Source organism: Biomphalaria glabrata, chromosome 4 (assembly GCF_947242115.1).
Source record: "Biomphalaria glabrata chromosome 4, xgBioGlab47.1, whole genome shotgun sequence".
Lineage (NCBI taxonomy): Eukaryota > Metazoa > Mollusca > Gastropoda > Planorbidae > Biomphalaria > Biomphalaria glabrata.
Genome location: NC_074714.1, coordinates 16,111,582 through 16,124,647, shown reverse-complemented (window position 1 = coordinate 16,124,647; position 13,066 = coordinate 16,111,582). Strand labels below are relative to the sequence as shown.

Here is a 13,066-nt window from a genome sequence, read left to right as displayed (position 1 = left end):
AATCAGGGTGTCTACCGAATACTGGAAAACATAGCAAGGGGTATACGAGACACAAATATTTAGGAATCCCTGATCTAACACAACATAACCATAAACTACGTACATACGCACCACAAAGAGTTATCATTCTTTGACTACTCATAACGGATCACAGCCAGATATAGCAGATACATAACTCCGTAGAATAAAAACATTTTTAATAATATAAATATAAAATATAAATTTTAATTTTCTAAAAAAATAAAGAAGATTTGTATTAATAGATTTAATACCACTAAATAAATTTCCGGCATACGCTTGGATATTATTTCACTAGATTTATAACTACAAATACATGTCTGTAAAAATCACACTACATCTGCGTCACATAGACGTGGAAAGTTTGAGAACGAAGATTAGATTTGTGACTAGCTCTAGGAAGGAAGCTATTAACGTGTGGAGAAGTATTGACAGTGAAGCATTCAAAAATGTTTCCAAAATAAAAACTGTACATAGTAAATAATACAAGGGGAGACAATGCTGGAAACTCCAAGAACGTACGTAGAAATATTAAAAGATGCTCACATTGGGGAGAAGTCACGTGAGCTCACCTTCTTTAGAGCTCTTGCCACTTTTTTCCTATGTCATTTTTTTTAGTGATCACTGCATGGGAAAAATATAAAAATAATTATTTCATATAGGCTTACGTAATACTCTTTTTTTTAATGGTGGTGTAATAGTTTTAGAGGCATTTCTATGCCATTGCAGGAAAGAATTGATCCCTCTCAATACAGAAACATAGCCATGAAATTAATAATGCAAATATGAAACTTTTTTTATATTGAAAATTTTTGTTTAGATTTTATGCACATTTATATTGGTTAGTTTAAAATACTTAATGAATCGCTAAGTTGATGCAATTTTAAATCTCATCTCAACTGAACTACTGGTGTAGTATGGGGCATAGGCCACCATCTCTGCCTGTGGTCTCGTCTGGGGCATAGGCCACCATCTCTGCCTGTGGTCTCGTCTGGGGCATAGGCCACCAACCTGCCTGTGGTCTCGTCTGGGGCATATGCCACCAACCTGCCTGTAATCTCTTCTGGGGCATAGGCCACCAACCTGCCTGTGGTCTCGTCTGGGGCATATGCCACCAACCTGCGTGTGGTCTCGTCTGGGGCATAGGCCACCAACCAGCTTCCTCCACGCGTCTCGGTTCTGGACGAGTCTCTCCAACTGTCCCTACGTCTTGCCCATCTGCTTGGCTTCTTATTCCCGATCTCGACGTCACATTAGGTGAAATATTTATTTGAAGTAGTGATTGTTGCCTTTTCTTAACGTTCTATGTACAAGCGAATCAGAGTTTTAGTGTGCACATGTACTCACACTGGACCAGGCACTTTATTGTTTTATCTACTCACACTTAGCTAGACTCTATGTTTAGTTTGGTTGTAAATCTGACTATGGAAGACTCAACGCTATTAACACTTGACGAACAGGATACATACAGAAGTGCGAGTGAGTGTAATTGTTCATCTTTATGATCTGTGGCCTAACAGGAAGCCAAACTGATGACCTAGACCTCTAGTTAACGTGAGTCCTTCACAGACAGTGAAATTCGCAACATTAACCTTAACAGGATTTCCCGTTTATGACTTTTTGTTTGTTATTGTATAACATGCACAGATAGGACTATTCTATATTTAAAATTTTTGTGGAAAATCACTAATCTTTTCATATAAAAGTGAAATACATTCAAATTACATAAAAATACAACCAATTAAAAAGATCATTGCTAATCATTAAATATTTATTCAAAAGGATTCACATGACGATCTCTCCCTGTAGCGTATGAGAATGGCTGATAAAAAGGTAAATTTATTAAATAACAAATATTTTTTAAAACATTTTAATTGAAATTAAATTTAAAATATATTACAATATTTCTCAAACTTTTTTTTGCAGTGGCAACGAAACGGAATTGATTCACCTCCCCCCTTTCCTATAAACCAACTGGGGTCTAGAGTAGCGCTGTAAAGTAACACAATGGGGTCCGGAAGGGCTTTAATTAAGATGTACTTAAAAGAAAATAAACGTACACACATATATCAACAGAGTTTTCCAGTTTCTCTTTGCGTGTATCTTTAAAAATCTGTTTGGAATACAAATTGACGTAATGTTTGTTTATTAAAGTTAGTCTGTTTGTTAGTCTGTTTGATCTTTTGTCTTGTGTCGTCTTGTCGCGGACATTTTCTTTTTGTTTTGTTTCGCCAATGACCTTAACGAATGAAAGTCGAGAAGAACCACGTTTTGAAATGTCTTCTTCAAAAAGTTTTGAGTCGTTGCTGTTGCAGACAGCTCTGGTGAAAACAGAATACATTTTAAATGTGTTCTTAGATAAAAAACATTTGTTGCTAAAAATTGATAAACTTTGAAGACATTGTTGTTTTACTTGGCTCAAACATGGATCTATAACTGCAATGAAACTACACATTTTATTTTATCTTGAAAAGTAAATTGACATGCCTCGCGCCCTCCCGTTTCCGTTGTCAGAACGTCGCGAGTTCTTGATAGGATGTCGCTCTCCGCTAATGGGGGTGCACCCTCTCACCAGTTTTAAAATGCTGAATTTTTGTGTTAAAAATTCTCAGTATGTCATTCATTGACGACATACAGTGCATTCTAGAAAATGAAAACTGGCTGTAACTAAAGAATTTAAGATTTTGTATTTAATGTTAACCGCACATGTCAATATGAAAACCTGCTTTACAGCTCTTGAAAGCAAACAAAACTCGTCAACGATTAATTATGATAACTTTTGATTAGCCTCACTTAAAATTTAACATGAGCCCCATCATATTTAATGGATTTAATAAACATGTTTTCCTTCAAATTAGAACACAAACTCGGCAAACACAACCTTAGCAAACACAAACTCAGCAAACACAAACTTAAACACAAACTTAGCAAACACAAACTTAGCAAACACAAACTTAGCAAACACAAACTTAGCAAACACAAACTTAGCAAACACAAACTCAGCAAACACAAACTCAGCAAACACAATCTCAGCAAACACGAAAATTAGCAAACAAAATTTAACAAACACAATCTCAGCAAACACAAACTCAACAAACACAAACTCAGCAAACACAAACTCAGCAGACACAAACTAAGCAAACACAAACTTAGGAAACAAAATTTAACAAACGCAATCTTAGCAAACACAAACTCAGCAAACAATATTTAGCAAACACAATCTTAGCAAACACAAGCTCAGCAAATACAAACTCAGCAAACACAAACTCAGCAAATACAAACTCAGCAAACGCAAACTCAGCAAACACAAACTTAGCAAACACAATCTCAGCAAACAGAAAAATTAGCAAAATAAATTTAGCAAACACAATCTCAGCAAACACAAACTCAACAAACACAAGCTCGACTCTAGTGGAATTTCGAAATAAAAAATTCTGGTCTACTTCGGGATTTGAACTCAGTTCATGCATTTCAGCCACGGATCAAAAGTTTCCTTTGATTGACATTTCCACTACAAAATGTGTAGATCATCCTTTTTAGGGCTACTTTGATTCACTACTTTTGTGCTTTTCAAATTAAAAAAAAACAAAAAAAAAAACGCCAGCATTGCAAATTTTATGAACTTTAGTGGTTTAATGATTATATCTGTTTATCAGACAGGTGAAAAGATTGACTCTCTTCAAGATGTTCTTCCAGAAGACTTGAAAGAATTAGCTGAAAAATATAACATTTCGTAAGGATAGTGTAACATTGTATAAAATTTATAAATAAAAGTAGGCCTACTTATTCATAGTATCTAAGAAATTTACTTAGTCATAGTATAAGAAAAATATACTTTATCATAGAACAAGAGAAAAGTATTTAGTTATACGATTTTTGCCATCAGCAATAACGTTAGATTGAACAGATTGTATAAAGCCTTTATTCAAATATAATAGAATCTGTATTATAAGCGCATCACACATTTTTCCACTTGCCGTGGAAGAAAAAAAAAAGTAGAAATCTAAGCTGTCATCACTTACCTTGGATCTAGTTCAACAAAGATATTTTCATGTTGATTTTTTATTCGCTACTGCAATCTCTTTTGAAAAAAAGCAAAAATTAAGTTTGTAATAGATCTATATTAAAAATAATAAATCTGTGCGATTAGAAATATTTTTACCAATTGTTTTTGTTTATCGCAATTTCATGCTTTGAGCTTTCTCACTACTTTATGATCCTATCACTTGTCTGGACTAATTGGGAACAGGAAGGGGGTGAAGAAGGTATCCGGGTGAACGTTACCGTGATCGTTTTTTTAAATGTATACATAAATAAAAGTAGAAAGACCTGAATTTGAACTCGAGGGTTCAAGCCTCCTCAAACCTAGTCAATAACCACCGTGCCAGCGAATCACATATGTAAAAAGAACGTTTCATAGATATCTATTGTTAGCTTCAAACTTAAAATCGCCAACCTACGAATTATAAAGCGGACTAATTCAACTTATACCTACACATCAGCTAATTATAATTTCTTTCCCTTGTTCGATCCCTCCCCCCCAAATTAATTAATTACCAATAGTTAATTAAACTAATTAATAATTTTTTTTAAATTAATTCTCGTAAGGTAAAGAAATAATTGTACCAAATTTCATCTAGATCAGAGATTGGATAAGGAAAAACTAACGTGTACAAACGTTTTACCAGACAGACAGACAGACAGACAGACATAGTGAGTTGATATAAGCTTTGCTATTAAACGGGAAGGGAGGTTGGGGCAAAATAGACAATATATAGCCTGGCAACCAATCAGCAAGCCGAGCCGTTGTGTAATGCTAGTATATTACACTAGTCGACCCGCGGAGTAGCATACGCCGCTATTTAGTGACGGGTCAACACTTCCTGAAAGACACAGTTGTCAAATGGGGTGGGTATTGGGCAAAACCCATAATTCATAAATCGATAGAAACATATTAAACTATTTTATTACTTCATAAAGATTTTGAAGTTAGACAATGTACATGCATAGACTTCTTGGTACTCCTAAAGAAATATCTCTTTTTAATTCATATTCATGATTAATTAATACTATTCATGTTCATGCTCATAGAGAAACCGAGATTTCGGAAAACTTAGACGTCATTAGAAATGCTATGAGATTGTTGGAGGACTGGACCACAAGTGACAAGTTCATGATATTTGGAGATCCAACACAAGTGTTTGAAGAGGATGCTGAAGACGTTGAGATTGTTAGTGAACTTAGTATCTCGGTAAGTACATGTGTCTCAGCAGGGCCGGCCTTAGGTAACTGGAGGTCCTAGGCGAAGTGAATGGGGGGGGGGGGGGGAACAAAATAAACAAGAAAAAAAATTAAGACAGAAAAATAAGTATTTAACTCTTTCTCTCCGTTATTTTTCCACGTTTCGAAAGAATTTCTTCATTTTGCTCATTACTATTTCACTACCCCTGTTATGATTAAGCTTCAATAGCTTTGTTGTTTGTTTTAAGAAAATGTTGTATTTGGTATAGAATTAAAAGAAAATGCGTGCTCTTTTTATAACACAGAGTCAAGTTTATAAAATTAAACATTAATTTGATTAAATGGGGTCAAATCAACGATGGTATCGTCGATAAGGAGAGAAAGAGTTAATCAAAAAACCTTTCTGTGTCTATATCTAAATCAACAAAAACGTTAAATTCATATATCGCTTCAGGGACGACTCATGATCAACAGACTCGAAATAACGTTTCAACATTTCACCAAAAGGAGAAATCAATGGTCTTCTAACATCTATAGTCTGACAAGTAGATTTAAAGATTCGTGAATAAACCTTTCACTATCACCTATCGTTTGGTCTGCTAGACCGCTGGGGCAGCACACAAAATGTGTCAATCTACTTTCTCCATTCTTCTCTGTCATTTGTCTTTGATAGAATTTCATTCTGGTGTTCTTTCTGAAAATGTTAAAGCCTGCCTTTTTTTACATGCCTGGGTGGACCACTTCGGAGGCCGATTTTGAGTCTGTATTTCCACACAAACTGTCTTTGTAACCTTGTTAAATATTAGATTAGAGTTACCGTAAAGCTTCGTTTACCAGAAACACGATCTTAATGACTATCATCACAATCTCACTGACAATCATCACAATCACATTAGTAATCATCACAATCACACCGGCAATCATCATAATATCACTGACTATCATCACCATTTCACTGACAATCATCCTAATGTCATGGACAAGAAAGCGGGAGAGGAGGAAACGATTGTGAATGCATGTCATGTTCCTAAAAAATTAGCACAAGAAGCGATCTGCTTGATTTTACGACACAATATAATGTGAAATACCAATCTGTATTTTTAGGACAATTTTGAGGTCAGTAACACAACAAAGTCACCTCAAGATCAACAACCCATGGAGACGGATAAAGTTGATACAGTTGATGGCATTTTTGATTTTTTAAAATCGAAACGCAAGAAGAAAATTTCTTACTCGACCCATGAAATGCTGAAACAATTAAGTAACAGACACTTTAGTCTATCTATCTATCTATCTATCTATCTATCTATCTATCTATCTATCTATCTATCTATCTATCTATCTATCTATCTATCTATCTATCTATCTATCTATCTATCTATCTATCTGTCTGTCTGTCTATCTATCTATCTATCTATCTATCTATCTATCTAGCTATCTATCTATTTATCATCTATCTATCTGTTTCTGTCTGTCATTGTCTATCTGACAGAAGGTATTAATATATATGTGGGACTGGAGAATGCCCCCAACTACTCGTCTCTTTGCTTCAATCGTCCAGAACCTCTTTTGCCTATACAACACTTATAACAACGGTCGAAGTTAACAAAGCCAGTAGGTTATCAAAGAAAAACGTTTTAGGTATTCAAAGTTTTATAGTGACCCTCACACTTGTTTGTGCCAAGTTTATGTCAAGAATCAAACAAGTAACACATTTTGTTTTAAAGACAATTTCTATTCTAAACAGCTGACCAACCTTTGCAATAGTAATTATTTTGTTCTTAATAACTATTGAATGATAGATTTATTTTCTTCATTTGTCGCGCACCTATTCCCACTCCTAGAAATCTGACTGTTGGAAAAAGAATCACTAGCTAATTTGCGATAAAGGGGCCGCCAGAATCGAGAAAAAAAAGTCCATATTTCGAGGGATAACATCTTTACCTTTTATTTTTTTTTTTCGCAATTTTATTGACAAAATTTTAAATATTATAGTTGTAGATTGTCGTGGAGAAAATTGACAGATGGCAAAAGAATTACTAGATAATTTGCGAGACTCGGAAAAGTAAAGTTTGACATTTAAAAATGTTCAAAATATAAAAAAAAATTAAATTAAATTTGGCTTGAGGTCAAGACAGTCTTTATCTTGAACAGACTTCAGCGGGTATTTCCACTTCTGGTCTTATTCATTTAAGAGTTAAAAAAAAAGACGTTGATTACACTTTGAGTCTAGATCTAAAGGTCTACCATTCAAATCTTATATACTTTGAGTCTAGATCTAAAGGTCTACCATTCAAATCTTATATACTTTGAGCAGATCTTTATATTCACTTAACCTGGATTATTTGTTTCGTGTGGAGGGGGAATAGGTAGGTGTTTAAAGCGTCCATTTTGTTTAACTCTGTCATTTGTTAGTTATTCAAAGTCAAATAGTCGCTCTTATAAAATAGACATCAGCTTCAGAAAGGGGAAATTGTCTTTTAAAACATACAACACTTTTTATTTATGTTACATGTTTTCTTTCTCTAACCCCCTCCTTTATCATTCTCAACTCTCTCATTCGCGTATGTATAACAAATAAAACAATCCCCACTATTTCATCTTGTATTCCAATAGAGCCACTAGTCAGTTCTAAAAAAGCAAAAGATGAATACAAACTTCAAACTCTTATTGGCTCCGGGTAAGTTGATTTTTTAGTCTTCAAAATCTATTTGAATGTTTAGTCTAACAATTTATTAATATCTTTTCAAACTTCTCTGCAACACACACACACACATATATACTAATTTTGATTCTGAAAGTAAGGTCAGGGAAAGTAAGGTCAAGGAAAGTAAGGTCACGGAAAGTAAGGTCACGGAAAGTAAGGTCAGGGAAAGTAAGGGAAGAGAAAGTAAGGTCAGTGATAGTAAGGTCAGGGAAAGTAAGGTCACGGAAAGTAAGGTCAGAGAAAGTAAGGTTACGGAAAGTAAGGGAAGAGAAAGTAAGGTCACGGAAAGTAAGGTCAGGGAAAGTAAGGGAAGAGAAAGTAAGGTCACGGAAAGTAAGGTCCGGGAAAGTAAGTTCAGGGAAAGTAAGGTCAGAGAAAGTAAGGTCAGGGAAAGTAAGTTCAATGAAAGTAAGGTCATGGAATGTAAGGTCAGGGAATGTAAGGTTAGGGAAAGTAAGGTCACGGAAATTAAGGTCAGAGAAAGTAAGGTAAGGGAAAGTAAGGTCAGGGAAAGTAAGGTAAGAGAAAGTAAGGTCACGGAAAATAAGGTCACGGAAAGTAGTTTAAACTTGATTATACCAGTATCACAGTTTTACACAGAAGTAAATACAAGAAAGAGTGGGACGTTTATGTTTTCTTTGACATATGGATTTTCAGTCACATCAATAATTGAACAACCTCTGGATCGATACTTTGAAGAAAGCAATCTCTTTGATGTCACTTTATCAAATGAACTATTCTATGATACCATACTTTAACATATGAACGACTTATGAGACTATACCTTAACATAGTGCTTCGCCTCTCCAATAGAATCTCTGCAAACACTGCGATTCACGACATAAACCAACTAAAGAACTTGACAACATGGGCTAAAAAAACGATAATTTAATAACTAATAAATTAACAGCCAATGCTCTACAATTGGTGGCACGGTGGCTGAGCGGTAAAGCGCTTGGCTACTGTACCGGAAGTTCCCGGGTTCGAATTCTGGTGAAGACTGATTTTTAATTTCGGCGCCTCTGAGTCCACAAATCTCTAATGGGTACCTGACATTAGTTGGGTTAAAGTAAAGACGATTGGTCGTAAACTTTAGGGCACAGAAACAGATGACCTTTACATCGTCTGCCCTATAGACTACAAGGTCTGAAAGGGGAACTTTACTTTTTTTACTCTACAATTGGCACCAGGATAAACTGACTAAAACGCTTCACTCTACATACAACCGTACTGCCGTACTAAACTCTGATGGTGCTATTCTGTCTCATCCTGGACTTGTACTGCTTCACTGTAGACTCACTGGACCGGCCTGTCTTGTTTAGCTGAACTGCCCCGGACAGAATCGAATCGTGTGACTGATACTTTCGGTCCATCAAGGCCTCCTCTCGCTTAGTCACAGAAAATGCAAGTCCTTTCTACATATCACGGGTGATAGTCACGTGGAGAGTTCATGTCAGCACTTCCTTTTGGACCGTCCCACGGCACAGACCCTCGCAATAAGCTGGCATGTGTCTCATGTGTCAGGTGTTGGCACACACCTACTCTTGTCCATGTCACCCACCACGTTTATAACAATATGAACGATTTCTGTGACGAAACTTTAACTTTAACAGAGAAAAGATTTCCAAGAAGATACTTTAACCGATGTACTATTTTTGTGACGATACAGATGTAGGTCTACTATTTTTGTGACGATACTTTAACATATAAACGACTTTTAACAAAAAGTAACAACTTCTAAGACCTTTTAATATAGTAATGACTCTTGAGACGTTCGAAAACACTTTTTTAGAAATTTATTTTTCGAATAAGTTCTAACGATGTAACATTCACATTGTCAGTGGAACGAGTCAAGTTTACCTGGCCACTTGCAAGAAAACTAAAGCCACTGTGGCAATGAAGATCATCGACATTGAGAACTTGTACCGGAAGGATATCATCCTGACAGAGATCAACATTATGAAAGAGCTTCAGCATGAGAACATCGTCAATTTCATCAACTGTTTCGTGGAGAATTCTTCCTTATGGATAGCCATGGAGGTAAGAGGGAATGTCGAAGTCCTGGATTTGTTTATATGTTACGACCAAAGCCCGAAGTCCGCAAAATCAGCAACTGGCCGGCCTTTCGCGATCTGGCCATTATCGCTTTAAATTTGACCGGACAATGTGTAAAATGGCCGCCTTTCCGCGATTTGGCAAACCAGTTCTCTAAACGTCCAGGAATGATCGGTCAAAGTCGGCAGAAAATGGTAATTAGCAGATTTTTTTAAAATTTCTTTTAACATCTTTATGATAATTAAATAATTAATATAGTAACAAATCTGTCAAATCACTTTCTTTGAGACCATTTTATTGACATGTCTCCCCTTGTATTATATGCAAATTAAAATCCATCAGTTTTTTTGTTTACTTATTTTATTGTATATATCCAATACTTATCAGACTGTAATGGATGTTCTATTGATATCCTCACATACATAAGTTTGTCCTTTTTCAGTACATGGACGGAGGGTCGTTAAGAACAGTTTTAGACGCAACTGTACTGAACGAAGACCAGACAGCAGCGGTGACGCGTGAGTGCTTGAACGGACTGGCTTACCTCCACGGTCATAACATCATCCACCGGGACATCAAGGGAGACAACCTCGTACTCAGCATGTCCGGTGCCGTGAAACTCACGGACTTTGGCTACTGCGCCCGACTGGTGGAGGAAGACGAGACGAGACACACACAAGTAGGAACATACTCCTGGCTGGCTCCTGAGATACTTCGCGGGTAAGTCTTGCAGCTTTGCAGTACCTTGGCAACGGAAGTTCCAACACCTTAGACCTACGCCGTCTTGTAGGTGCTCAATTTTAAAGGCGTTAAACTGTTATCATTGTGATTTCTTTTAAAAAAATGTTGGTTATTAGTTTGAATTTAAATGTTAAATGTTGCATATAAAAAGGACTTAAGGCTAAGTGTGCTATAATTACCTAGGTTTGTTTTGTTACTTTCAACACGTTCCATTCAAACACACACACACAACACACAGACAACGAGATACATTATCATATTGACACACTAAGAAATTCAGTGATGACTGTAACACACATACATTTTGATCAACAATTTAACATTAAGAAGAACATCAAATCATATTGAAGGGTCACCCAAATAGAGACCGAAAAAAGGAGATTAAGTTGTGATTAAGTAGCTTACGGTCCAGAACCTGTCACCCAAGATGTATTTTATAAGACCCTCGTAAAATTTCGTCACAAATTGCTCTAGCTAACGTCACCTCACATTCACCTTACCTTTACATGACCCTTAGTTTCTTAGTTTTTCCGACCGTCCGGTCGCGCCTGAGCACGCAGGGCACACACTACACATATTCTGTTGATTACATTGGATACTTTCTATCTCTCTCCCCCTATATAGTTTCGTTATGTTTGTATTATTACATTTAAGTCTTTTCCTTGTAATAATCTTCATTGTAAAGCTTCTGTTGTATTGTTATAAATGTTTTACAACCAATGACATTGATGAAATCGACTTTTTCATATAAAATATAGGCAGCACTATGGCAACAAGGTCGACTTATGGAGTCTTGGAATAACTGTCCTAGAGATGTTGAATGGGAAGCCACCATACGCTGACCACATACCAGCAAGAATATTGATTCTTATAGCATTAAAGGTAAGACTATCATTTTAGATATGTGTCTAATAACACTGTGTATCCTAACACTAAATACATCAGTCTACCTCTTCAAAGAAATATCTATTTATCATCGCTCGTTGCCTCAGTGAAATGTATCAATAGTGAGAATAAAAAAACAATAATAAAATTTTACAGAGTTGTTGGCCTTTCATGAAGTTCCTCACCTAGTCCTAGTGCTGCCACTTACTATGGGCTAATACCATTCACCAGAAGTTAACTTTTTGGGGCGAGTTGGCTGAGTGATAAAGGTCTTGGCTTCCGAAACAGGGGGTGCCGGGCTCAAATAATGGTGAAGACGGGAATTTTAAATTTTCGGAGTCATTAGGGCGACTGAGTTTACCCGGCCACAATAGGTACTGATATTAGTTAGGTTCCAGGTTCTATCTATATTCAACAATCAACATCATCTGATGTTCTAATGTCTCAATTGGGATGTTTAGGTTATATATATATATATATTTGTTTATTTATTTATTTATTAGACGGTATTATTTTTCTACTAGATAATATGATTTTTCTATTAAACGGTATGACTATGTATGCTAATCTTGTGCGTTCGTTTCAGGGAAAACCGGATATTAAGAACGTGGACCAGCTAAGCCCTGACCTTCAAGATTTCTTAGACAAATGCCTGACAGAAAACTCTGATGAACGAGCTTCAACGACTGAGCTACTGAATCACCCATTTCTTGCCCGGGCTGCACCTTTGACCTCACTAGTACCATTAATCAAAGCAACTCGTGTGGTTCAAATGTTTGAATGATACGGGACTGTACATGAATGATGTCATTGTTTTGATTCCAATTTCAGATTCTTAATGAAATGTTTTTATAGAAAATGTTTTAAGAGTAGAAGTTTTTAAGTGCTTCGAATAAAAGGAATTTTCAAAGGATTTCAAGGATTCTTCACTAACTGTTTCTTAAAGTAAATCAAGAATTCAAAAAGTAAAGGATCACATTGTCAAGAAGAAAATTCTCTCGTGTCTTATCTTATCTTACATAATACAGACGTCACTTCAAAAAAACAAGTTAATTACGTCCTAGGCGTCATGCAATGACTTAAATTCTGCCAAGTCACTGGTTTTCCTGGCTAGCTCAGGCAACTCATTCCATGCTCTAATAGCACTAGGGAAGAAAGAAGGGCTTTCAGCACATCACTTTTTTTTTACCAAGTGGTAATTAACAAATAATAGTATAATAATAGCAAATAACGGAAAATTCTCATTGTCATTAAATCGCATTAACATACATTGTTGAAGAATTTAATAGTACTAATTAAAGATACGACGTGTTATGTTGAGACAGAAAATAAATATGAAAGGTAAACTCAATAAGAGGTAAACTATACTAAAGGTAGTAAACTCAGAAGTAAACTAATCTTAAGGTAAGCTCAATAAGA

General features: G+C 35.8%; 1 protein-coding gene across 2 annotated transcripts; it reads left to right on the top strand.

The window, feature by feature from the left end:
- Window positions 1–517: 517 nt before the first annotated feature.
- Window positions 518–12,560, top strand: LOC106067064 (serine/threonine-protein kinase PAK 2-like). 2 transcript variants are annotated; one of them, XM_056027791.1, is made up of 10 exons: window positions 518–536; window positions 1,801–1,851; window positions 3,675–3,751; window positions 5,110–5,269; window positions 6,364–6,520; window positions 7,876–7,939; window positions 9,808–10,006; window positions 10,464–10,741; window positions 11,521–11,644; window positions 12,234–12,560. In XM_056027791.1, exons 2-10 carry the CDS (start codon window positions 1,831–1,833, stop codon window positions 12,429–12,431), a joined length of 1,278 nt encoding a protein of 425 aa, XP_055883766.1. In that variant the 5' UTR covers window positions 518–536; window positions 1,801–1,830; the 3' UTR covers window positions 12,432–12,560. The 2 variants fall into 2 exon arrangements, with proteins under 2 accessions (XP_055883766.1, XP_013081619.2); XM_013226165.2 differs by lacking the exon at window positions 518–536 and adding an exon at window positions 1,554–1,572.
- Window positions 12,561–13,066: the final 506 nt, after the last annotated feature.

Coding starts and splice junctions, on each gene's coding strand:
- LOC106067064 (XM_056027791.1), top strand. CDS start 1,831: ATGAGAATGGCTGATAAAAAG. Junction 5,270..6,363: donor TTAGTGAACTTAGTATCTCG/GTAAGTACATGT, acceptor CTGTATTTTTAG/GACAATTTTGAGGTCAGTAA. Junction 10,007..10,463: donor CCTTATGGATAGCCATGGAG/GTAAGAGGGAAT, acceptor GTCCTTTTTCAG/TACATGGACGGAGGGTCGTT.